A 25,791-nucleotide genomic window follows, 5' to 3' on the forward strand; every position below is an offset into this window, starting at 1 on the left:
ATTCACTTAATAAAGTACTTGGGATAATAGTCTACTATTGGTTGATTTGTCAAGAAATACTGCAGTAGAATACCATGTTTTACTGGTACGATAACTAAATATTAAAAAAAAAAATTCACACTAAATAGTGACTAAAAACAACCCATAAATATCGCGACCCATTTATAATCGCGACATGGCGCTATTTATGGGTTGTTTTTAGTCACTATTTTGTCACATCTCTGGACTTTTATTATTGTTTTTTGTCTCGACCCACGTGCTATCTGTGCCCTGCCTTCCCTTTGTGTTCAATTGTTTAATTGTCTTCAGCCGTGTCTCGTTAATTTCCTTTTGTGTATTTAAGCCCTGTGTTTTGTGTGCACGTTGTCAGATCATCAAAGTTACAACGTTACTCCATGTTTTGTTCCCGAGCTCCTTTCGTGGTTTTTGTTCTACCTGCCTTTTGTGTATTTATTTTTGCCACTTTTGGATTAAATCTATTTAAGTTTATTTCGAGTCTCGAGTCTTTCCCGCGAAACCACGGAAACGGGACACTATTTAGTGTGAATTTTTTTTAAAATATTTAGTGATCGTAACAGTGGCATAAAATCAGCATGCACACATTAAAGAGCGGCTATGTAGCGGTTTTGGCTATGACCATACTTTTTGTCTCATACAGCACACTGTTTAGTAACAAACAGGTTTGTCAGTATGTATATTCTAAGAAAAAAAGGCAATAAAACTTGCTGAAGAGGCGCTCGTGTGTGAGTTCATGTAGTTCTACAGCTTCATTATTGCGGTATTTTGATAATTCTTATAATAAGAAAAATAAACGATCTGGTATACCACCTAGCCTCATTTTCAATTGACTCATAATATTATATTATCAGCCTCATGATAATCCTTACTTAACAAGGTTAAAGGACGCTGCTCCATTACTGAACGTATGTGGGTTGGTTTTTGTAGACACAAAGTTGGATACTGAAGACGCTTTTCTCTTCCTCTTCCTGCTGATGAGACTAAGAAAAAAATTCCAATAAATAAACATTGATCAACACTGCTGTTCAAGCCGTAGTTGATATATATTTTTCTTTACATTTCTGAAAGTTACTTTCGTGACTGACCCTGTGTAAGTATTATTCATTATCTGCTGAGAAGAATCAGTGGTCACAGCAGGTCCATCGCTGAGACCAGGAGGAATTATTTTCATGGAGTCGTTACTCTTTATAGACACAGACCTGAATCCTGGAGATGCTGCTCTTTGAGTGTCACCAGGAGCCTCCTGCTCTCTCTCCTCACACACACTCATTTTACAGGCAGTTCATATTTTTTTCTTCACTGGCATGAAACTTGATTTCAGATCTGTATGTGGAAACAGAGAACATACTGAATTTTGACATGCTTAAATAAAAGGTAATTTAGATTTTACTGTAAATACAACATATAACACACTCAGACTTCCTGTGTGCGATTTAGCAGAGAATCAATAGTTGAATTTGGGCACACTGATGATAGTAATACAACAAACAGAATAAATATGCTTGCCATGCAAAACCCAGTCTGTTTCTCTTTTTGCAAAACCGCTGCGGCTGAATACAATTAAAGGAATAGTACACCCAAAAATGAAAATTGTGCCATAAACTATTCACCTCCAAGACTTTCCTTTTTCCTCTTTGTTCACTAGCTAAGCATCAAACAGCTAGCAAATGTTAGTTATGGACATAATTTCTATTGTAATGAACTGTTTTGCAACTCCGTGTTTGATGTAAAACTCAGTCAAAACCATAGTTAATATATTTTTACTAAAGGTCCAATTATAGCATGTGCAAACAAATGATAAGGAGGTGGTTATTTTGCAAGGCGGAAATGTGTTGGTACAAAAAATGTGTTGAAAACGTCATAGGTACAAAAAAAAAAATGGTGAAAACGGTAAACATACACATGAGGGACAGAGCAAAGGCGGGGGAAGTTAAGAGAATAAAAATGAAAATGGAAGTTCAAGATATAACCCTTAATTCTTTTAAGCATGTAGGCCTCTTGTAAATGCGCCACGAACAAAGTTCGTGTTTTTCTTTTAAAAGATTACCATTTACGTAATTAAATACGTTTTACATCCACGTTACCTCACTACCACTAACTCTTACTAACGCTAATGTTTATTTTACGGATTAACAAAATATTACACGTAAAAATATAAAACGTATTTACAAATTATACATAGCTGAAAACACGAGCTGAATGTTCTTTCTCTCTCTATGAAGTGTTTGTGGTCTGTTTAAACGGAAATGCTCAATATTGACAGGTTATTGCCGTTTGAAACGTTTTAACAAACTTACCGTAACCTGCGAAGACATTCTCGATGTGAAATGTTTTAAAATGGCACTTTTAGTTACTTTCGGTTTCACGAGAGCCGTGTCGTCTTCCGCTTTTCTGCGCGCGGCATCCTGTGAGAACATCGCCACCTGCCTTTACTGTCGAGCAAGTCTTTATTCATAATCGGTTTCTTCTTAGTTTTTGCTTTTCTGTTGTCACACACACATATATACGCACTTATACTTAATTATCCGTGGTCTCCTAAATATCGGCATAAATAATAACCTTCGGCCTGAACATAAATGTATTGGAGATGGAAGCAAGACAGCTTTACCACATTGAATAATCAGGTATAGTGTTTGTTTGATTACTTTGACTTCATATTTGAAGTCACACAAAATGAGCAGGGACCTTATGAAAGAGCTTCAATTTGCAAGAGGCTTTGGAAGTGAATGAGAGACTCCATGCTGGAGAGAAGCCGTATCTGAGCACTTCATGGGAGAAGAACTTCACTCATTCAAGTGGCCTAAAGATGGTCCGGAGGTGTTCCAGTGAGCAAAATCTGAACACTTCTTCCAAAAGAGCAACTGCATCTAAACGGATCATTTGTTGAATTTAATTACTTAACGAACAGCTGTCTGTTTACTCTTTAATGCTGATCTTTGTGTTCACTTTATAGAGGCTTAAATGAGAAATTAAGCAAAAACTCCTGATCTTGAACGACATGTAAGATATATGGATCCAAAGTGCGAAGACCCATTGAAACTACAGAGGAAAAAAGAAAACCTGAAAGCAAGCTTTTCACAAAAATCACAACTTTATTGCACCAGTATACCTATATTTATGTATTTGCAATACTGAATGACTTCTCGTTTTCAGAAAAGGCATTAGGTACAGAACCATCGATTCAAATATGACAAAGACACTCGGTGTGTTCTTCAGCTTTCAGTCTCTGAAAACCACCTCTCAAGTGAACTTCTAAAGAGAATACAGACGTATCCTACAGAACGCAGTGTCTGGGTCCTGAACAAGACTTCAGAGCGGCCTCCGAACACACATCTATTGGTTAATAAAATTTCCCATTTACATTTCCACAAACCTTAAATACATTAGGCTTCCATTTAGCAATGTGCATTTTAACATGTTATAATAAGTAGAATTTGCAATATGTTCTATTCATTTTTAAAAATTAAACCAAGGCAACTTTTCTAAAACCCAAGGATTCATGAAGGGATGGTCTTGGACTGGAAGGGGGCACAGAGAGAGAGAAAGAGCACAAGGTAGACTGTACAATGTCCTAAATAGGAAAGCTTCAACATCCTATGACGGCTCTTGAGTGAATAAGCATGTACATCATTTTGACCCGATGTATAACAGCACTGCTAACGGACAGCTCACACGGATGACGTTTGGACCAGCTTTAGTGGAGTTCTTCCCGGGACCGACCCCTTCGTAGGGCGTCCGTGGGACCGCTGTAGTTGCATAGAGAGTAGGAAAGAGATACAGGATGAGACACGCTAAATCAAAGACAAGGGGATACTCCAATTATTCAGTAACTCAGCCCTCCTGGCAGAAACACAGTGGTTTGTGTTAAGGCCCGTGTTTTAGCTCACATGATGAAATGTATTGCATTGTTGTATGCAGCCCTGTGCATAAAAGACCACGTCGTCTGACTGAAAATGGGAAATGTTTGGGGAAGCCGGAGGAGAAATTTAATAAACGGTCTCATTTCCTCGAAATAGGACCAAAATCAAACACTGCAAAGGTGAGTTGGAGCAGGCAAGACATGAAAGTTTACAATCACAAGCAATAAATGTATTGCGATGTAAGACAGCAATGCGTGTTTGTGGAAACACTACTTCCTCCGACGGACGACCCAGTCACGCAAATAATATCTGGCCCAGATATGAGAAAGCAAAATAATTTAACGGATAAAAGTTCTATAAAGGGAGTAATGATATCTGTTGAGTCGTAGGAGGGAGGGGCTACATTTTCCCGTTTTTAGAAAGCGTGAGGATTTTATTGTCAATGAAAGACCTTGGAGCTTGGGTGGTTTTCGTCACAGACCGAATGCATGCCGCGTTGCGTCTTTCCCGGGAAACACTTGTTCTTATTACAGTAAGAGGAACTCCGATCGTTAAAGGTTAACAGGGTGCAAACTCTAGGGTTTGACTCGTTTTCTATGATCCTAAGATCATAATGGCACCATTATTGGCGTGTGTTTTGGATTTCAGACGGTGACGAAAGCCTCAGGAGTTGAGCTCAGCCTCATCGCTTGGTTTCACAGTACTGCTGCGCTCGGGTGTTCTTCTGAAGAACCTCGGACTGATCCGACTGCTGCTGATCCAATAAGGCAACTGGTCTGGTGAGGGCCCACCACTGGGGTCCGCATTTCAAAACTGCAGCAAAAGAGTGAAACAGCTGGTTACAAACCTGCTCTATGTTTTATATATATTTATTACATACAATTTTAAGTGTTTTAGGATACATATAAAATAGGTTCACCTTTTAATGACGAAACCCCAGACTGCTCCGTCTGCCTCCCGGTGTGACTGACCACATGTTACGATGCTCTTGGATCTTCTGGAAGACATTTCCATTCCTCCTCTTCTCCTTTTTGTATTTTTTTATTTTCTTTACCTATTCAAGGGGAGAGATATTAAATGACATAATCGACAGGCCTAATACTAATGTTAGATTAGATACCTAGAGTAAAAATAAGTTATATTCCTCACTTTTCCGCTGTCAAACTCCATGTCCCACTCGTCAATGACAGTCTGGTTTTTGGCATAGCGCGTGTCCTCTGCAGCATCTCTGCTAATGGCCGACAGATCTCCTTCCCAACTCAGGACTGTAGAAATTATTCAAGACACTGTCAATATTTCAACAATTCAAGCACATGTACAAGAACTTGAAGAGCTTTTGAAGTCTTAAGGTTAATCTCATTTCACTTCTCCTGTGCGTCATACAAAAGTCAAGGAAGGACTTGTAACTGAATTTTAATTTAATTTCAGGGAAACGGAGAGGTTCGTTGTCTCAAAAACTCACTCTCGGTTCCATACGCTTTATCTGAGGAGTTCCTGAGGAGCTCCTCCACTACATCACAGCTCTTCTTGCCATCCCAGCATTGGCCTTTCCTCAACGTGTCCTCTGCTTCTCGATGGTTCTGGTCACGCTTGTAGCCATCCTGAACCTGGCTGTCCCAAACGACCACGGCAGCTGTAACAGAAAGCAGCTGAAGTTTAACTCTGAAATATGATGTCAGATTTTGCTACTCACCAAGAATGGCACCCAAAGCCAAAAAAAGCTCTGAATTGTGAATAGACTGTGCAGCCGGACAGAGCAGCGAACGCATCTCCCCATTACTCTTTAAAAACGCTAAACCAGTGGTCTCAATCTCGATTCCTGGAGGGCTACACCTGCTTGAAAGCTTCTAGTGATCGTGAAGATCTTGATTAGCAGGATCAGGTGTGTTTGATTAGGGTTAGAGCTAAACTGTGCAGAGCTGTGGCCCTCCAGGAATTGAATTTAAGACGAATGTATTTTAAAACAAAGTCTATGAAGTCTACAATACAACAATATAATAACACCTGTGCTGGGATCAGATATCTGCTTGCTCGTTTTGCCCATCTGACAAGGAGACTCGTCTCCATTGGTCTCTTGAAGCTCCATGTGACGTTTTTCTTTATCCCTTGGTCTCTCCTCCTCTTCTATGAAGTCTTTTTGTTTTCTCTTTTTCTTTTTCTTCCTGGTCTCTCCGAGGTATTCTGTGTTTGCACCACTAACCTCTTTTACAACAGCACTGAAAGACCACAATATAACAGTTTAGATACATTTTAAAAAACTACATTCATTGCAACATTTTTAAATATTAGTGTGGATTTCACGCATTTAAAATTTAAGCATACTTTGGGCTCCATGTACACAACCCCAACCAACTTACCACTTTGAAGCCACGTCTCCATTGCTGATCTCTTTAAGCTGCTCTTTGAGTTTGTGCTTCTTTTTCTTCTTCGGGACGGGTTCTGTCTCAGGCTGGTCAGAGGGAGACACTGACTGAGGTTTGGTCTTATGTTTCTCTGCCGCTTTCGTCACAAACTCCTTTTCTTTGGCTTCTGAGACTATGCTCCAAGTTGCTCCCAGACACCAGTCGTCATCCTGAAGGGGCTCGAGATGGGACTGCACACACTCCCTCGGTCCATCATGACCATTTGCCTCTTGGTTCCTTTTCCTATTCTTTTTTTTCTTCTTTTTCCTGATTTCAGTACTTGGCTTTGGTTCTTCTGGGGCTGGTTCTTCGGGGGTGTCCTGCTGTACTTCTGAATGTCGTCGTTTTAGTTTCTTTTTCTTCTTCTTTAGAGTGGGACTGGCGAGTTCCTGGGGGAGTCCTTTAGTTCTTGGTCTGGGTGCACTAGGCTTAACGCCATTGGTCTGTAGAGAAAGAGCATGAGCGGGTGGCTCTAGAGTGGAGGAGGGCCGTTTAAGGGGACTTGATTCTTTAGGATGGTAAGTTGAAGGTGGAGATAGCAGGTTGAGCGAATGAGTTGAAAATCTGCACAAAAACCACAATGATTGAAATTGTAAATCATACTTGAGGGAAATGAGGGACATCACAATCCACTCTTTTATAAATACGAAAAGGAAAATGTGCTTTGTAAGTACTAATTAACAGTCAGTATACTTGAAATATCCACTCAAATAAAAAAAAATAATGGTAATGCTTTATTTTAGGGTACAATTCTGTTACTTAAGCAAATGAAAAAAATAGTTATCGTGAACAATTAATCCATACATGTTTAATGTTTTTTTTATACCCGAATTTATCAAAACGTCAATACTTTGATAATCTGTTGCATTCAGATGTACACCCCAATATGTTAGAAAGGATCCGTCACTGCATCTACTTCACTAGGGCTTTAACAAGTTAAGGGGAGTTTTCAGACTTTCATCTTAAAGTCAGCATGAAACGGAAATTGTGACCTACTTTTCTTCTCCAGTGTGATGTACAGCTGAGCGAAATGACAATTTTCATTTGTGGGTGCTAGATCCCTTTAATCTTTCTGATTAAAGAGTACAGCGATGTGAATGAATTAACTAAATCCTTACTGAAACGGAGATTCCTGATACGCAGATATTCAGAAGACTCCAATGAGCTAATATGCATCTTGCGCAGCTATCATCAACACTTTCAGTTCTGGGTTTCCTTATAATTGCAACAAGCAAATCCCTATTGAGTTTTGGGGGTTTTCTCTTCAAATCCTTGCTGCTTTAGAATTCGGCAAAATATTTTAAGAGCTGCCCACCTTCTGCAGCAGCCTTTTCTGCATTAAACCAGATCCTCAGCTCATAGGTTTTTTAGCAGGAAACGTGGGATGTGCACAGTGTCATGACAACAGCGAGGTAGCCCTGATGCAGCACACCGAACCAAACGCGAAACTTAAATTGACCATTAATGATAAAGTTGTGTGCGCAACTTAAAGTCGTAGCTCATCCAAAATATAAAAATTCTGTCGTTAAATGGAACGACGTTAAGATAAGCGATTAATGAGAATTAACTAACCATTTAATACGCAACACTCCTATTTCTAGCAGCCTTTAGTCCCATCGAATCAAATATGTTCCACTGGAATCGATTGAATTTTTGGTGGTAAATTTCAGCCCGAGAGAGAGGGAGTACCTGTGGTGCGGGTGGGTTGATGCCCGACTGAGAAGGTGTGTGGGGTCACTGGACAGATGATGCGATGAAGGGGGCGGAGCCTCAGTGCTGCTGCTCGGGCTCTGCCGCGGACTGGCCTGCAGTTATTGACATAAATAAAAACTTTGTGGTCTAAAAAAAATATAAAATAAATAAATAAATAAATAAAAAAACATAGCCATGAAACGTGACAATGACAAAGGGACCCATACGGGGAAGAAATCATCAAGACCAAACAAAAGAAAGAAAAAAAAAAAAAAAAAAAGTAGGAAGGGGGAAGGAAAAAAAGAAAGTGTAGCAGAGAAGAATTAGAAGTTGTTAGAACTAAAAAATAAAAAAATAAAAGAAATTTTTTAAAAAGGACAGCAGTGCAGACTGCGAACCGACAAAACAGATATGAGCTGAAAGAAGTAAACGGATTATTATTATTGTATTACTGGCCAATGTGAGCAACAAGTCAAGGCTCCGGATTTTAAGGAAAGTCTTTTTCAACGTCGACGAGGAATGAAGTGGACAAACATGGGAAGGCAAACACACAAACAGGTCTCGAAAACCAGCGGCAGATGGATGGAGCTGGTAGACTGACCTTCTTGGCGGACAGGGCGAGTCGTTTGGCGGGCGGCGGGGACATGGTGCTGACGGGCTCCGAGGAGACGTTAGTGAGGGCCTGGGGTTTGAGTTTTACCACTTTCTGCTCCTCTGAGCTCACACGCGCCGTGCTCTTGGCTGGAGACGCTGGGATGTTCCCGCTGGATACGTCACCCACCGGAGCGCTCCTCGTGCCGATGGACTCCTGAGAGAACACGCAAGACACAGCCGAGATCAACCTCAAACCAGGCCTGAACCATCAGGACAAACGTTAATCAATGTTCATCATGTAATAGATTGATGCATCATCACAATACACATGTACCATTAATAGGACATGTTTGTTTGCTTATTCTCCACCTTTCAATTTAGGGCCCCATGAAATCCATGTTATTTTCCCCTTAATTATGCATTTTCTGTCCTATCAAAAGTGCTGTCCAATTAAACAAGTAATATTTTATTTTAAAATGCAATAATTTAACCAAAAATGTTACATTAACTTTCAAATAAGACGGTTAAGAAAATTAAAGGAAAACTGATTGAGAAAAAACATTTAAAATGTTAAAATGTTAATTTTAAAACGAATTTATAGGACCCTAACTTACAAATCACTGTACTTCAATATTTGTTGAATATTCACGTTAATAAAGTGTTAACTAAAAGGGAAACTTGGTATTCAGAGATGAACCGTTTCTACTTAAGTAAACACACCATGTCAACATTAACCAAAACCTGTGTTTGACAGTCACTTTTTTTGCTAAACTCCCCCACTTAAACGGCACACACAAGTCTACGGAGACTTACTTTAGACTCAGAGGAGGTGTCTGCTGAGGAGCTGTCAGACAGAGATTTGAGTGAGGTAGATGATGGCAGGCCGCGGCCCTCGCTGTTGCTCCTCTTGTCGGTGTCAGGCTTGGAGAGGCCGTTAGATGGAGCGGGAGTGCTGCTGCGGGACTGAGGCTGAGGTATGGGCTTCTTCACTTTCTTAAAGGGCTCCTCGATCAGTGTGGGTCCACTGGGCGGCTTGGGCGGGGCGTGGGAGTTCCCCGTACCATTAGACATCTTCGGCGACTGGACCCCTGAACAGTTCCTGGCTACTGGAATACCGAGACCCCCATCCACAGACTGGATTTTTCTCAGCTGAGCGGGATCAAGTTTCTGGAGGAGGAATAAGAGGTTTTAAAACTTGTGGTGTTGGCCTCTTTTGGACTCTTATTCAAGAAATGGCATTGCGTCTAGTGAGTCAAAGTCTGAAACTTGTAACTTCTATTCCAAAGAGAGACATGTGAGCCGATATGTTGGGATTAAGCTATGGTTTTTTTTTTTTACATTTATATTTTCTTTATTTATTGATCATATATGAGATTGTGTCATGACCCTACCTTCGTAACCTGTGGTGAAGACAAAGGTCCATTGAGTGTGCTCTTCTTCAGCTGCTCTGGTGTCATATTAGTTCTCCCAGAGTGCACTATGTTCTGCTTTGTATTTGAAGCATCTGTATTTTTCTTTTCTGGGATCCTTCCATACAAAAGACACGATTGTAAAAAAAATCAGGCATCTCTGCTGGCTACTGCGATACAGAGAGTAGATGAAAGAGCGTGAACGTTACCTCAGGTAAAAGAGTACGTAGGCCTGCTGATTAAGGACCACCTTGATGTTACTGGAATGCACCATCGAGTCATTCATCTGGTACCACTGTCCATTACTGGCCTACGAACGGACATTTGCATCAGAATGTTAGCCAAAGTGGTTCAGCATGAAAAAAAGATGACAAAGCTCCTTTATTTGGTCTCTTACTGATTACTTGATCTTCCAAACAAGGTTTGGCTCACCTTAACGTAGCAATAGTAGTGTCCAGCGTGGCAGCTGTAGCCCGAGTGCACGAGGACAGCGTAGAGGCCATACATCACCGGATCGCCCGTGCTCTGGGACATGTACGGCCGAATGTTCAGGAACTCTGGGTAGCCAACATCCTAACAGACAACCACCGGTCAGCCGGCTGATCACAGAATAAAGCACGCGTCTGTATCACTGGCATGTACAGGATGATACCTTGGTAATCTTCCCTCCGCTGAAGTTGGCGAAGCGTTTAAGCGACAGCGTCAGCACATTTGATGCTCTGTGAACTGTGAACCTCTTAGTCGCCGGAACCTTCTTCTTGCATCTAAAGCAAGAAAAGATGATGACGAACAGCTATCGAGATGGTAACACCGGGCGGTTCAAAAGCTCGAGTCGCCTGCTCAAATGTGTTTTGAAGGTATTGAATACATTTCTAAGAAAGACCCGAGCTTATGGTGGTGCAACTCACTTGGCACACATGTAGGCATTCTCGCCACTCAAAACATCGGGCTTGACGAACAGTTCCAGAGCTCGTACGATGTTGACCGCTTGCTGAAGAGGAGAGAGGATTTCAGTCTGGGACAAACAAAACACATTCATCATCCCCGAAGGGACTGAAGCAGGGGCTTTCAGAATCTCACCCGAATCTCCAGAGCGATGTCCAGGTATGGGTCATACGTATCCGACACGCTTTTACAAATAGAGCACTTCACTGAAAAAACAGACAAAAGAACAACAACATCAAGACACAGATTCATTCATACGCTACAGTTCAAAACTTTGGGTCAGTCAGATTTTTTACAAAGAATGTATTCAATTTATCAAGAACTGACAGTTCTTTTCAACATTAATAATCAGCAATGTTTCTTGAGAAGCACATTGGCATATTGGAATTATATCTGAAGGATCGAGTGACACTAAAGATGCTGCTAATGCTAATGATGCTGAAACTTCAGTTTTGCCTCAAAACATTTACATTTTATCTTCCAAAAGAACATAGGTCGATCGCCTCCACGTGTTTTGAAGACTAATAAAGCTTTTACGAGTTCAGAATGTTATGAGTGATTAATGACAACATTTAATCCTTTATATAGCATTTCCCAATATTACTGTACATAAGATTCTTCTATTTAGTTTTGAAAGGCAGTGCACCTCTTACTGTATTTAACTATGATATATCTATACATATAAAAGGAGAGCAATATATCATAACCATCAGCAAAAGCACCAATATAACAATTGTAACAAGACATGAGGTTTACAACGTTTACTAAATATTCTACAGACAGAAAAACAATTACTGTTATTTGATTGCACACGTGGATCTCAATGAGTCCTGTTTACCTTAGGAATTGACGTGATGTCTGTGCTTACCTCTAGACCTCAAATAACCCCCAAAGATCTGGTGCACCAGGGTGGTGGCCTGTGTTTGTCGGTCCAGTCTGCGAACAGAAAGGCTCGTTAATTTCTGACTGCCAAAAAACTAGTTTGCAGTGATCCAGTTGCGCTGACGGTCTTACTTGGGATATCCGTTCAGACAAGCTTTCTGCATGGCGTCAATGGTGTAACGCAGAAACTCGTGGGCATCCTCTTGACTCCCAAACCGAAAATGGCGAGCAATTTCTAAAGGATTTAAAAACAAGTCAGGCTATGTCAGAGGATAACAGTAAAGGGACTGGGAAAAACAAAAAAAAAAAAAGGAAAGTGACGTGCTAATGAACAGAAACGACACTCCCGAGAGTATCGGGAACACAATCTCATGACTCAACACTTAGTCACAGGCTACCACAGCAATCATCTGCAGCACTTCCTGTAACCAGTACGTCATCTTCTAGAGCAGGCTGGAAGTGCTGCATGTTTGCTCGAACAAGCTTGGTTTAGATTTTAGAGGAAGCTCTTACTTTTCAGATCTCGGATGAATGACACGGGTTTGATGGCATTGCCCGTGTTCGCAAAGGCTTGGATGATATGGTTCTGCATCACACAAATCATGCAGAATCCCGACTGGTGACCTGAAGCAGGCAAAAGGGAGACCGTGAGACAGGAGATACCTCTACAAAAGTCAGAATTTTTTTAATCATACGTGTACTCTAAAGCAGATTCAGATGACGGTCAGTTAACGGTCACCGTATGCACAGCAATCTGAATAACGCCACGTAGTTTAACGGTGCAGACCGCTTGATCACGTTAAGCATGTGCAACTGCAGGCTTTCTATACATCGTTCATTATAATATTGAGTGAAGCTCACAGGATCGGCTGTGCTCCTTTGAGAGCAGGTAGTTGGCCAGCGGAGGGGTGTAGGTGAGACACTGTACAGTGGAGTTGAGGAAGCAGGTGTTGCCCAGGTTGTGGAGGCCGGCTCCGACCCGATACACCCGTTCCCACTTCATGGACAACTTGTTCCCGGGGAAGAGCATCTTCTGCGGAGCAGGGATCCCATCGCTCTGCCCCACGCTTAAGCTCTCCGAGACTGAAATCGGAAAAGACGAGGGAATTCAAAACAATTCTAGAGATGTCAGCAATACTGGTATCAGTGATGCATTCATTTGGAGCTTGAACGTGAATTGCGCCACAGGACGTCCAGTCGTGTCTTTGCGTTTAATGCCTCATTCGTGCCTGGTGTGAACGTACCATAATGATTTCCAGAGTCTCTCAGTTAATTTAACGGCTTTTATGAAAACACAAATCCTTATAAAATCAGCCCCGAGAAAGGAATTGACAGAGCGGCCCTTACTTTGCCTCTTGATCTGAGCAGGTTCGGTCGGTCTCTGCGCCGCGGCGCCGTCGTTCTTGGGATTCAGGATCACATATTTGGTCTTGAGGGTCTCCAGCTGGTAGCTGAAGCCTTTGCTGGCGGGTTCAAACTCGATCTTCTGAAGAAGCACTTTCTTGGCGGACGAAGCCAGGAGCTTGTTCAGGTCGCCCTCGTCGCTGGAGTCCTTGCGGCCCGGCTTCAGGGCCTCTTTGAGCTTGTCCACTATCGGCATTGTGTGTCACTGAATAAAAACACAATCAAGAACAACGACTTTGCGGTCAGCTGGAAGTTTTAGCAGCACTTTTCAGTTAATCCAGAACAACAAACTCCACTGCAAACACGAGCCTGTGCATCTGCTCAAACCTATCAAGACACCAGAAACAACAAAAAGCGTACGCCAGCCACAAACCACAGAGATGTTGATGTCTTGACGTATAATAAGTTGCACAGAGCTACATGAAACGTTACATCCGAGCACTGCGCCTGAGCTGAAACAGTGAACGGTTAGGACGTGGATGTTGTGTTACGTAACAGCTACGGCACTGCTGCTAGGGAAAAGTGCACACCTACCAGGTATTGCTGTGATTACGTCAAATTCTGTTTTTCCTCAGAAGCAATGGAAACGAACAGGTCGTCCGAATAGTTTAAAAATGTTACTTAACACCACAGCAATCCAGTTTTACATAATTATAGAAAGCACTACATGAACTGAACTACGAAAGAGAATCAATCACCTCATTATCTTTCAAAAGCAGATAAATGCCATGCTGCTCTTAAACCGTCGGCTCACATCAGACCTCGAGCAGACGGCTCATTACAGCGGCACTCGAGCTGAATCCAGCTGCCGCTGACAAACACACGCTCTACAAGATCATTCCCAGTTTAGGAGAAGCTCGTCTGCATATGTAGCCTTTCACAAAAACGATTCAATTGGCAAAAGGAGTTACCATGAACTAGGAATGAGCATTATTTCGAACGCATTTATTCATGTTTAAGTGCATTTCGGCATTTACTAGGACAGTATTAACATCAGATGCTATGGAACAACGAACGTTTTTATAAAATAATGCAAGTCTTTAATAAATATTCTAACAAATGTATTGCTCATTATGTAATGTATTGCTCAACCTCATGCCCTCCGACATGAGTCTTCGGTTTTCTTCATTAGAGCAGCTACATTTTGACATTAAAATGACTTCTAGACTACTTTTTACTAACATGCAGGCTCTCTTGATTATTTCATAAGATGTTAAACTAATTGAACAGGATAGTTGTGATATTTGTGACGGCACCCATGATGTAATGCTTCACCAAATCGGATGAAGAACTCTTGACCTGAAGGCGAGTGAATCGTCAGCAAATTTTTTATTTCGAGGCGAACTATCCCTTTATCTAACGTCGCATACCCTATTATTACATGCACTTGATTTTTACATGATCATTTTTAATGAAAATGACATTTGGATTACACAAAGACAAGAAAACACGCAACAAAAACAAAGCCCGGTGCCTTAAAATCAATTTTAACCACGTTCTTTAGAAATAGTCAGAAAAGCTCTCGTGTGGCTTTCGTCAGACAATAAAACGGTCCGAGTATATCTTTAGAATAAAAAAATATATATAAGAGTCACACTTTGGTGCATTCAAGGCTGAGTTGGGTCCTGCATGGGCTTACTCATCAGGTCTAGTGCTGCTGACGTACGAAGCCGAGGAACAGCGAGCAGCCTGCACATGCATCAGAGCCACAAGGGCAGACTAACCTTCATGTGCGCTTGCGATTAATGGTGACACAGCCGTGCGCGAGCTGCGGTCAGCCGAAAGCAGTGATGTAACAACCTGCGCCTGTGTGCAGCAAGACGTCTCTTCACTCCACCGCCAGTATATATATCCAACGGCAGGCTCATTATACGGATCCCGTTAATGCCATCCCCATTTATTCGATCGTCCTCAAAGAAGCTACAGAGAAACCTCAAACGCGAAATTTCAGGTTTCAACGATTGAGTGCAATAAAAACACCACCACGACGGCTCTATGAAGACACTAACACACCGATAATAACCGAGGAGCATGTCAAGAACATCAATGCGGTTAATACTTAATAAAGTAGCATCCGTTCACACACAACACACTCCAAACCAGGAACGTTTCTAGCCTTTTATCAACATGCAACCCATATTTCGCACTTATTATTAACTATAATTACCTGCAGTAAAGAATCTGCACAATAAAGACATTCAGCTGCTGAAAATTTGACTCGTTTTCTGATTTATGAAGTATCCCGCTAGTATTTTAGCTCGAGGAACCACAGTAAACGAATTGTCTGAATCTACCAAAATTAATCCAGGCACAAAATAGGGCCTTTTTTACAATTCTTTACAACTGAGAGCAAACATACGACATTATTTATTCTAGAGTATATATATCTACAGACATATACAATATACAGAAATCTATTACTAGACAAAATATTTATCAGTAATATTTTACTTGGGGGTATTCACTGGTTAATTTTTTATTTGTCTTCTATTGGACAAGAAATACAAATTGAAACGACTATACATCAATATTAGAGTTTGTCTTGTGTTTTGAGGGCGGTTATAATTTATACATTATAACTTACACCCCCGGACCTACAACAGAAAGCTTATTTAAATAGCTCAAACTAGAGCTTTATAGGAAAATGTAACTATGAAACACGCAAAAGGACACTCTTGAGGTTGTACGAACTTATATTGTACAACGCGGGGAAAAACGTTACATTTTTTGCGTCAACGGGACAGTATTTCGCTGAGGTAATGTCTAAAGTGTATTTCCGGCTGAAAACACGTGTCCAGCGAGCACTCGTGTCGCGTGCCTTAGAACAACGTTGCGCTTTAATTGTCGCGTTTCCGGCTTCTGGTCGATTAAAACGAGCTTGCGGTTGGTCTGCATTTGCTTTATATTTAGACTAATCGTGTCTCTTGAACTTCCGCCGCGGGATGGCCGTCGCGCGCACGTGCAGCGCGCGCCGACAGGAGTGCCCTGGGAGGGCAGCGAGGTTTTGAGACGCGGCCTGAAAACGCATCGTAACGCTGAGTTTAATTATAAAAGCAAATAAGACGCTTTAAAAAAAAGCCTTTGCGTAAACTACAGCTCGCAGTGCAAGTCGTCAACAAATCCCACCGACTGTAACGTACAGTATCTGCCGCGGTTACAGTGCATACATTAGATATTGTCGCGATGCAGCCGTTAGGATCTCCGTGCATTCAGAAACGTGATGATCAAGGGCATCGTGACAGCTTATGAAAACCTAGCGTTACCTACAATCTCTCGGTCGACAGCGTACTGCACGGTTACTGTCAGTGGAGACGGCGTTTACGCGACGTTAGTTAGATCCCATACGAGCTGCTAGTCACGTTAGGTACGAGCTAACGCGCTACTTTAGCATCCGCGTTAGCGTAAACACTGGCGTTTCGTCGACAGCGTCCGCCGTCGCTGCACCCTCGAGCGGTCCACGCTAAACACAGCGACGCCGGCCGCGGTCGGCTGGAGGTCTGGGGCAGATATAAGAGGATTGGCTTCTTGAGCTGAGCCTCACAAAGCGAACGTGGCGCTCGTACACTGCTGCAATGTGCTGCTAACCCTCAAACGGACGCTTTCTGAAGAAACGACACGAACGCTCGCCTCCGGACGCGCGCGAATAACAGCACATACGTACCCATTCGTGAAAGACCGCGAATCGTTCGAGCTGTTCCGATGTTAAGACTGTATTCCGCTACGAAGCCTTCATTTTGTTACGTTCACTGCCCCATGCTGCATTATAAAAGGGCGTGTGCACGCGTGATTGACGGGACGGAGCGGCCAATCGGCGTTGAGCACAGGTCTGACGACACACTTCATTCATAGCTTCGCTGTCCAATCAGAGGAGGCGAGTCTAACTTTTAACACGGGCCCTTTCGATTCATGCGTTGTTTACTCGCGGAGTATGCGGACTGAAGGCTGCCTTATGTGCCGCTGCTCGCAGAGATTTATAAACTGGGGCCCCTGGACGCCGAGGGGGGGCCGCTAGAGGGCGCTGGAAAGTAGAGCTCGACAAGATTGCGATAAAAAAAAGCAATGCACGTTTACATTTATATAGGGTTTATATAGCTACATGCTATAATAGTCTATATGGAAAGAGTTAAATGTTTAGGTTTAGACACAAAACACAAGTTCTGTATTTTATGCATTTTTTTGTACGGAGATCATCCTATGAGAGGGTCTTTGTGATAATAAATAATATGTGTGTTATAATAAAATAAATAAATACATGTAAATGAATACAGCTTCATTACTGGACAGACACTGAAAAATCATAATTATTCAGTGGACAGTTCTTCTCTTTTATTCATGAGTACTATAACAGTTATAACAATAAGTATCAATTAACGTTAAAATGCATGCAAAAGCTAGCTTCAACAAGTCTTCCCAATGGTTCCAGCACTGGAAATCTACCACTACGTCGAGAAGAAAAAAAGAAAAAAGGAAAATAACACAAATGTACAAAAAGTATCATGGTTAATTAAAAAAAAACACTTTCTACAACATTTACTTGAGACAACTCTTAATAAACGCAGTTGTGAAGAATGCATTAACTGACTAAAAAAGGATTTATTTTCCGGACACGTTCAAAGCAAACAATTTTGATATAAATTAGAAAAATCCTGTATATATTACAAAATACATACATCACTGCCAGATCTACTTCTGTTGCTACATGCACAGTACAGTATGAATTTACATCCGCCCATGACACTTACATTACGCCCATGAATTCAATTCACTTTCTGATGTACACTATCAAGCAAAGGTCTGGACACACCTACCGATGCTGACTGTTATACTTCATTATCCTTTTAATTATTGGTATTACTATTTTCAATATAAGTCAAAGCTATGAAATAACATAAAAGAAAGTACGGGGATTGTGTAGTGACAAAAAAGGAGTTATTCTACGTGTGTGTGTGTGTGTGTTAAAAATTGAATTGAAACACAAATTTAGTCAAGTGCATCCAAAGCTTTGATTGGTAACGTATCTTAAATTATAAAAGAACATTTTTTTCTTTATGATGCAGTTTCTACAGAATTTTGACAAACTAGTAAAGCCTTCTAATCATCGTAAATCATGAGCCATGAATGCTTTATGGCACAACTACTTCAGTCTTTTTGCTTTGCGTTCTAACAATAATAATGACAACATAAAAGATCAAGAAGTCTTTACTCAAGCTGTGCTTGAGGAAGCGAAAAACCATGTTGTAACCAATTTCCTCTTTATTGGAGAGCAAAAAATATAACAAAAAACACCCCTCTAAGTTCTCAAAGTGCTTAAGATAACTGTCATTAAAAAAATAACACTAGAGGTAAGATTTACTTGATATGTTAACATGCAGCCAAATGTATGCATTCTTTCGTGCTACAGAAAATACTGCATCATAATTCACCCTAAAATCAAAAGAAAAATTTCCGGCATAATTCTTATCCCATCATAGAATGTTCGGATTGTTTGTCATTCTCGACGATCTAAACGCTACGGTACAATATTATAATAATACTATAATAAAAAAAATCTGACGGACAGGCATTTTTATATTCTTTCAAACTTTATTTCTTTATGCAAAATAGTCATTATTTCTTTGTATTCACTCATTCATTCGTACAAAAATATTACCATCTATATTATCTTTTTCTTTTGAATTTGGGGTGATCCAGGCATGTTCTCGACAGGTTTCGTGAGCTCTAGAATGTGTTTGCAGAATTAGGGTGTGAGTTTAAAGTATGGTAAGCTGTGTTGTGAGGGATTTTCTGGACGAGTTCTTGCTTATGGGTCCTCAATGTCCATGAACTCTTTTTTAGGAGGGGCAGATCCACGATACCAGGCACAGCTGCTGTCGTTCCTCTTAATGCAGGTGTAGTGCTGAGCCTGAGTCCCCTGAACCGTTCCCTCCAGAACCCAGTCAGTCCAAAGACACTCTGTGGGGTCGTTGATGGAACAGGGAATCGTGGAACACTGGACCACCTGTGCAAAGACGAGAGGAGAAGAGCTGTGAGAATGTGAAGATAAACAGAGACAAACAGACAGACAGAGAAAGAGACAGACAGACAAAGAGAGAGACAGACAGACTAAGACACAGACAGACAGACAGACAGAGAAAGAGACAGACAGACAAACAAGGAGACAGACAGACAAAAACACAGACAGACAAAGAGGCAGACAGACAGAGAAACAGACAGACAGACATGGAGACAGACAAAGAGACAGACAGACAAATAAAGAGACAGACAGACAAACAAGGAGACAGACAGACAAAAACACAGACAGACAAAGAGGCAGACAGACAGAGAAACAGACAGACAGACATGGAGACAGACAAAGAGACAGACAGACAAATAAAGAGACAGACAGACAGACATAGAGACAGACAGACAAACAAGGAGACGGACAGACAAAGAGACAGACAGACAAAGAGGCAGACAGACAGAGAAACAGACAGACATGGAACAGAAGGACAAGGAGACGGACAGATAAAAACACAGACAGACAGACAAAGAGACAGACAGACAGACAAAGAGACAGACAGACAAAGAGGCAGACAGACAGAGAAACAGACAGACATGGAGACAGACAGACAAACAAGGAGACGGACAGATAAAAACACAGACAGACAGACAAAGAGACAGACAGAGAAACAAAGAGACAGACAGACAAACAAAGAGACAGACAGACAGGCATGGAGACAGACAGAGAAACAAGGAGACGGACAGATAAAAACACAGACAGACAGACAAAGAGACAGACAGAGAAACAAAGAGACAGACAGACAAACAAAGAGACAGACAGACAGACATGGAGACAGACAGACAGAGAAAGAGACAGACAGACAAACAAGGAGACGGACAGATAAAAACACAGACAGACAGACAAAGAGACAGACAGAGAAACAAAGAGACAGACAGACAGACAGACAAAGAGACAGACAGAGAAACAAAGAGACAGACAGACAGACATGGAGACAGACAGACAAACAAGGAGACGGACAGACAGACAGACAGACAAAGAGGCAGACAGACAGAGAAAAAGACAGACATGGAGACAGACATGGAGACAGACAGACAAACAAGGAGACGGACAGATAAAAACACAGACAGACAGACAGACAAAGAGACAGACAGAGAAACAAAGAGACAGACAGACAAACAAAGAGACAGACAGACAGACAGAGAAACAAAGAAACAAGGACAGACAGATAAAAACACAGACAGACAGACAAAGAGACAGACAGAGAAACAAAAGACAGACAGACAAACAAAGAGACAGACAGACAGAGAAAGAGACAGACAGACAAACAAGGAGACAGACAAAGAGGTAGACAGACAGAGAAAGAGACAGACAGACAGACCTTGCAATCACATCCCATCTGGTAGCGCTGACCCAAGCTCTTCTTCTGTGTCATACTCAGAGTCTCCCAAGATTCAATGTAGTCGCAAAGATTTATACGCAATGTGCCGTTTGAATCCAAATTACCTGAAAACATTCACGAGATGCTGTTAGTATAAAGGTATTGCCTTTTACAGTTTACACTCTTAAAAATAAAGGCGCTTCACAATGCTATAGAAGAACTTTTTTGTCTAAATGGATCCATAAAGAACCTTTACATCTGAAGAACCTTTCTGTTACACACAAGCTTCTTTGTGGTGAAATAAGGTTCTACAGATTTTAAAAAGGAAAGAAAGAGGTGGTTCTTTAAAGACCCTTTTATTGAATGGTTCTTTGTGAACCGAAACGGTTCTTCTACGTCATCTCTGTAAAGAACCTTTTAAGCACCTTTATTTTTAAGATTGTGTAGAAGCAAATACCGTTTCAAGCAATGTTTTTTACAACATAGTAATTCTTGAGACAACTCTTACCAGTAATCAGGTATTCCTTCTTGCCATTGCTCTCAAAATTGACCCCGCACAAAGCTGAGGAGGGGCCTGTGAAGATGGTGTCAATCTCTGCATCAGGGCCCTTAAACATCTAGAGAAAGTGTGTGGCACGAAGAAGTCAAGATACAGAGTGTTGGCTTTTTTTTTGGTTTATCATTGTAAACGTGCTGCATTCTTGCGTTGCGATGACTGTCATTGAAATATTACTATTTGTAAAAACTATTCTGTTAGAAAATTAGATCTGAACTTGAATCTGGCGGTGTTTCTTTACAGTGGTTGTTGGACGTGCCGCCGTAGTTTGGAAATCCGTCCTATGAGTGGCGCTAAACGGTTAATCTCGTTTGTACATAGAGTACCGCCTAAACTAAATCTTAACACATTTGTTGAAGCAGCCATGCTATTTTATTCTTTAGCTCCTACAAGTCTTTGAGATATTTCCCTGAAGCTCAGGTCCAATCCTGTGGTTTTCGAAAGTGCAGTGCTCTACCGGGTGTGCTTTCAAGCAGGTTTACTAAGCCACACATAAGGAGATGGTGATGCAAATATCAAAATGTTTTCGTTTATAAATGTAGTTTTTATGTCATAACATAATATAGTGCGAGGAACCATCTGAAAACAAATAATAAGTTGTTGAAGTTCATCTGAGCTAGGTAAGTTTTTGGAGTTTTGGAGAAATGCTTTTCTAAACCTTATGTAACAGTACATTACGTTTTGTGATAAGCTTCATAAAAATGCAATCAGTGTAGGACTGAAAGTGACGGATAACAACAAAACCAATGTAGTCCACTAACCTTTATCTGTTTGACTTCATATCGGATCATTCTGATTGGATAGCCATAGGCATCATTGCCGGTGACCACCTCCTTGCGTCCAACTACTTTGGCTCTGATCACTGCAATAACAAAAAGAGAAAACCATTCAAATATCAACCAGCTACTCCGCCGTAGGCCTAAATGGATGGTGTCCGTCAATTACGGAGTCAAATGATTTATGTAGCTGCTGTTATTCTGCTCTCTACCGCAGGTGCTGAGCGAGACACATGAGTGTTTGATTAGCGGAGGGCAGTGCGAGGAATGTGCTCCCAGCCTCGAAATTCAGGAAGCCAGTCAGCAGTCTGACTCTAGCAGGCAGTTTGCCCCCCGCTCGCCCTGCCGCTTTAATCTCCACCCTCACGCCGCCTGCTTCCCATAGAGCTGCTGACATACAAATACCAAACGCTCAGTCCAAATTCATCTCTCCATTAATAAGCAAACTCGGGATCAAAACGGACATAGGCTTTTTTCCACGAGCGCTGTTGGGGCGATTCCCGCGGAGTTCTGTGCCTCGCTAGAAAGATTGTTCGAAAAACAAATTGTGATTGTCCATAGAAAGCACGTTCAATTTAAGCAAAGTGTCTAGTTTTAAGGTTTTAGATACGTTTTTGAAGAATAAAATGTTGAAATGTTGTCATTCAGTGTAATGTTATATGTACAAATTCAACTGTACTAAGTCACACAATTAGTTACTTTTCTAGGGAACGGTGCGATATTGTAATTCAATCCATTTAAAAGTAACTTTGCCCGAAGTTTGGATCAGTACGATTTTAATAAATCAATACTTTTATTAATCTGGATGCAGTATGGCAGTGCATATAAGACATATACAGTATAAGATGAAATATCCCCATAAAACACTTCCCCGTTATACATTGGAGTTTTCAGAGAGCCCATACATACCGTACCGCATATTTAGGCCCAAACACAGAGCGTCTTTTCTATTGGCCACACACTCAGAATGCCAAATACACCCACAGGATCCCAGTCTCAAGCGAGGCATGCCTCTCTCATCAGTAACGACACACACATATACGGGGGTAATGCCGCCCTTTTCCACACACTCCAAGATACACACACAGTGCGGGTGCTGTTTTCAGCTCCAGGTATGCGAGGAGAAACCTGACGAGGTGGTCGGCTTTAAACATCTATTGAAGGAACTTTTTTATTGAGAGTCATTGTATGTGGTGTCATTATACGAACCGAATCAGCACTGAGCTGAATAACGACACCGTTGCCTCGAAGAACTGCTCCACAGCTGAACTTTCACAACGCGTGACACCGTTATCGAAACTAAACCGAGTCCGCGTCCAACTGAATTAAGCAGAGGAGGAAGAGATTATCTGACAAATCATCAGAAGTGATTTTTTTCGAAACTCAGAGTCAGGTAAACCATTGAGTCAATTGGATCGCGTGTCGCGAATCACGTGATTCAGAAAGGTCGCTTGTTTCCAAACTTCAAAGCGCATTTTGTGAGTTATTCGATTGAAAATTGGACTTTGTAGCGCGTTTCGCAAATCGTTTTATCACACCTAGAAAAATAATTAATTGGATGCATACACCCCTCCATCCCCGAATATATATATCTTGCTTTTCGATGCATTTTTGTCCACTCACATCGGGTTCAACCAAAGAACCTTCTGTTTTTACATCAGGTTCTTCTTAGCCTTCTTTAGATTATAAAAAAGTGAGAAAGAGATAGTTCTTTAAAGAATGGTTCTTTGAGGAACCAATGGTTTTGTGAAGAACCTGTTTATTTTTGAGAGAGTGTAGGTCGAATTCGAAAACCATCAGGCCGAGGTCATGTGGGAGTCTCAAAGAGCCAGCATCATGCTGCTGCACGCATGGATGAGATGGCCAATTCCTGTGGTGGGCACCAGATGTTGTTTTCAGCAAATCACTGAACGCATAGGTGGGCGTGAGGTTTTGGGGGCACACCGTGACTGTGACTGCCTCCAGTAACCCGAGTCTCACCATCGCAAGTCATGTAATGATGTCTAACTAACGTCAAAGGCAAACCACAATATGTTGCTAGCATGTGGCAATGCTTCCTCAATTTTTGAAGCTGTAATCAGTTCTGTTGAAAGAGGTTTTAATCAGAGGGCCGCTACAAACGACGGAAAACGCACAGGTCATGTAATGCCGGGGGACCGAAGGGACGCTGAAGGTCAGAGCATCACAGGCGGTTTAGAGGCGGTGAAGCTAAAATTAGGCCTGCGATCCTCTCCCATCGTATTACAAGTATGAAAAGTGGTAGGCCTGCGTATCTGCACAGCTATCGTTTCATTGTGGAGTAATGAATATGAAGAGAATAACACAACTGTAAAGAGCGGGATGTGTGCGTTAAGACTTATTTATTGTTGCCAAGCATAGTCACACCTTGATGCACTGTTATAGAATTAAATAGGTGTGTTGAATTATATTATTATGACTAATGGATGTGACTCATCCATCAAGGCTTAACATCAGAACTGTTTTTGTTTATAACTCACTTATTATCAAATGTAAGCTTTTTGTTATAAACAGTCTAGTTTTTGCCAATGAAGCTCTAAAAAGAGACATATGAACTTTTCATTTCTGTGGTATCAAATTAAAATTATGATCTAATTTTATAGCATGCGTTTAGTATAGTTACCTGCTTTACGTAATCAGTCATTCAAATTAGTAAAACATGCTGTGTTCATTTATTATATTAATAACAGCATAGCGCATAAACATTTTTGTTTTTAAATATTCTGACCCCAGACATACGTGTGAATGAAAAAATGCTGCCATTTGAAACGAAATACTGTTGAGCGCGGTCCAAACGAAACTCACTGAAAAGTTGACCGTGCCTTTAGGACAAAAGAAGCCGCATAACGTCGTATCGGTGTGATGCAGACGCGGTCGTGGATATGAAATAGTTAAAAAGCATGGATTCTTACCGACATCCGCATTGCAATACGCCTGCTGAGGATGTTCAGGAGAGCAGCTGCAGGCTTCGGTGAGTCCGGCGGCTCCGCAGAGCACCAGCAGCAGCAGAGGAACACAGCGCGAGCGGCTCATCTTCACGACACTAACAGACGACTGCTGGCTTTCACGGAGCGACTTGCCTTTGAAACGGGGACTTCGCAGAAAAGCGTGAGACGAGAGAGAAAGCGCTGACCTGACGAGGAGGCTCTGGTGTCAGGACACTGTGCGCTCTTGCCTGAACGACCCTGCTTTTTATTCGCGTCTGAGCTCCGCCCATTTGTAGTCTCCGTATGACTTTTTGCCCCGACTTAGTCATCGTGCCCTCGCTGTATGGGTCTTTTATTGATATTTTGTCATTGTTTTTACGTTAACAGAAAAAAGAAATATGAGTATTGCAAAAGGAGAATGTGGTAACGCCGAGTCTCTGACGTCTGCTGCCCCTTGACCTTACGATGACCACCGGCTTCTCTGTATTAAACCACTTACTAGCATCATTTCTGACCACGTTCTGTATTAATAATAATAATAAGAAGAAGAATGGGGTGATGGGAGCCTGTGGGGAAGTTGAGCCACCCCATGGCAACCTTAAAATGAGCGAAGTACTACGTATACATGAAGAGTTGTAGCCTAGTCCTGTGATGAAGAGAGGCTCATGAATATCTGGTAACTACCTTTAGGTTCAAAAGGTTTTCTGTCTGAACAATCACAGACAAATCTGGAAAAATATCACACGTGTCTGTGATTTTTAATACCGTTAGCATGATCGTACAGTAGCTCTAATGTTTGTAATTTGAGCCAAAAGGCATGAGGTAAATTGAGCTAGTGCTTTTCCCCTTATATGAAGTAGTTTTTACTGTAATCCTACATTATATTTCAAGCATTTATAGCCCAAACATTTTTTTGGTTTGTTTGTTTT

The 25,791-nt window shown here is 41.5% G+C and overlaps 2 protein-coding genes and 1 long non-coding RNA gene across 3 annotated transcripts; all 3 read right to left on the minus strand.

Moving 5' to 3' along the window:
• Positions 1-281: 281 nt before the first annotated feature.
• LOC122335625 lies at positions 282-2,412 on the minus strand. Its single transcript, XR_006248985.1, has 3 exons — positions 2,316-2,412; positions 1,104-1,341; positions 282-998 (listed from the first exon to the last, which is right to left on the minus strand). It is a non-coding gene; the product is annotated as an uncharacterized LOC122335625 (long non-coding RNA).
• A 678-nt stretch (positions 2,413-3,090) lies between these two features.
• On the minus strand, positions 3,091-17,022 carry usp36 (ubiquitin specific peptidase 36). The gene is made up of 21 exons (XM_043232661.1): positions 16,868-17,022; positions 13,150-13,411; positions 12,664-12,885; positions 12,316-12,426; positions 11,935-12,037; positions 11,789-11,856; positions 11,056-11,126; positions 10,884-10,966; positions 10,628-10,739; positions 10,408-10,548; positions 10,185-10,285; positions 9,958-10,093; positions 9,380-9,733; positions 8,574-8,780; positions 7,970-8,085; positions 6,236-6,844; positions 5,883-6,094; positions 5,341-5,511; positions 5,028-5,143; positions 4,798-4,932; positions 3,091-4,691 (listed from the first exon to the last, which is right to left on the minus strand). Exons 2-20 carry the CDS (start codon positions 13,400-13,402, stop codon positions 4,801-4,803), a joined length of 3,318 nt encoding a protein of 1,105 aa, XP_043088596.1. The 5' UTR covers positions 13,403-13,411; positions 16,868-17,022; the 3' UTR covers positions 3,091-4,691; positions 4,798-4,800.
• A 495-nt stretch (positions 17,023-17,517) lies between these two features.
• timp2b (TIMP metallopeptidase inhibitor 2b) lies at positions 17,518-25,133 on the minus strand. The gene is made up of 5 exons (XM_043233269.1): positions 24,848-25,133; positions 21,903-22,003; positions 21,094-21,202; positions 20,586-20,710; positions 17,518-19,204 (listed from the first exon to the last, which is right to left on the minus strand). The coding sequence occupies exons 1-5, from the start codon at positions 24,966-24,968 to the stop codon at positions 19,007-19,009; spliced, it is 654 nt and encodes a 217-aa protein (XP_043089204.1). The 5' UTR covers positions 24,969-25,133; the 3' UTR covers positions 17,518-19,006.
• Positions 25,134-25,791: the final 658 nt, after the last annotated feature.

Source organism: Puntigrus tetrazona, chromosome 3 (genome assembly GCF_018831695.1).
Source record: "Puntigrus tetrazona isolate hp1 chromosome 3, ASM1883169v1, whole genome shotgun sequence".
Classification (NCBI taxonomy): domain Eukaryota; kingdom Metazoa; phylum Chordata; class Actinopteri; order Cypriniformes; family Cyprinidae; genus Puntigrus; species Puntigrus tetrazona.

Excerpts from the sequence above, each read along its gene's own strand:
- usp36 (XM_043232661.1), bottom strand. The coding sequence starts at position 13,402 with ATGCCGATAGTGGACAAGCTCAAAGAGGCCCTGAAGCCGGGCCGCAAG. Across the intron at positions 10,549-10,627 it reads GCGGAGGGAAGATTACCAAG|GATGTTGGCTACCCAGAGTT; the intron begins GTATCATCCTGT and ends GTTGTCTGTTAG. Across the intron at positions 9,734-9,957 it reads CTTCACCACAGGTTACGAAG|AAACTTGATCCCGCTCAGCT; the intron begins GTAGGGTCATGA and ends TTCCTCCTCCAG.
- timp2b (XM_043233269.1), bottom strand. The coding sequence starts at position 24,968 with ATGAGCCGCTCGCGCTGTGTTCCTCTGCTGCTGCTGGTGCTCTGCGGA. Across the intron at positions 22,004-24,847 it reads GTATTGCAATGCGGATGTCG|TGATCAGAGCCAAAGTAGTT; the intron begins GTAAGAATCCAT and ends TTGTTATTGCAG. Across the intron at positions 20,711-21,093 it reads GAAGGAATACCTGATTACTG|GTAATTTGGATTCAAACGGC; the intron begins GTAAGAGTTGTC and ends GAATGTTTTCAG.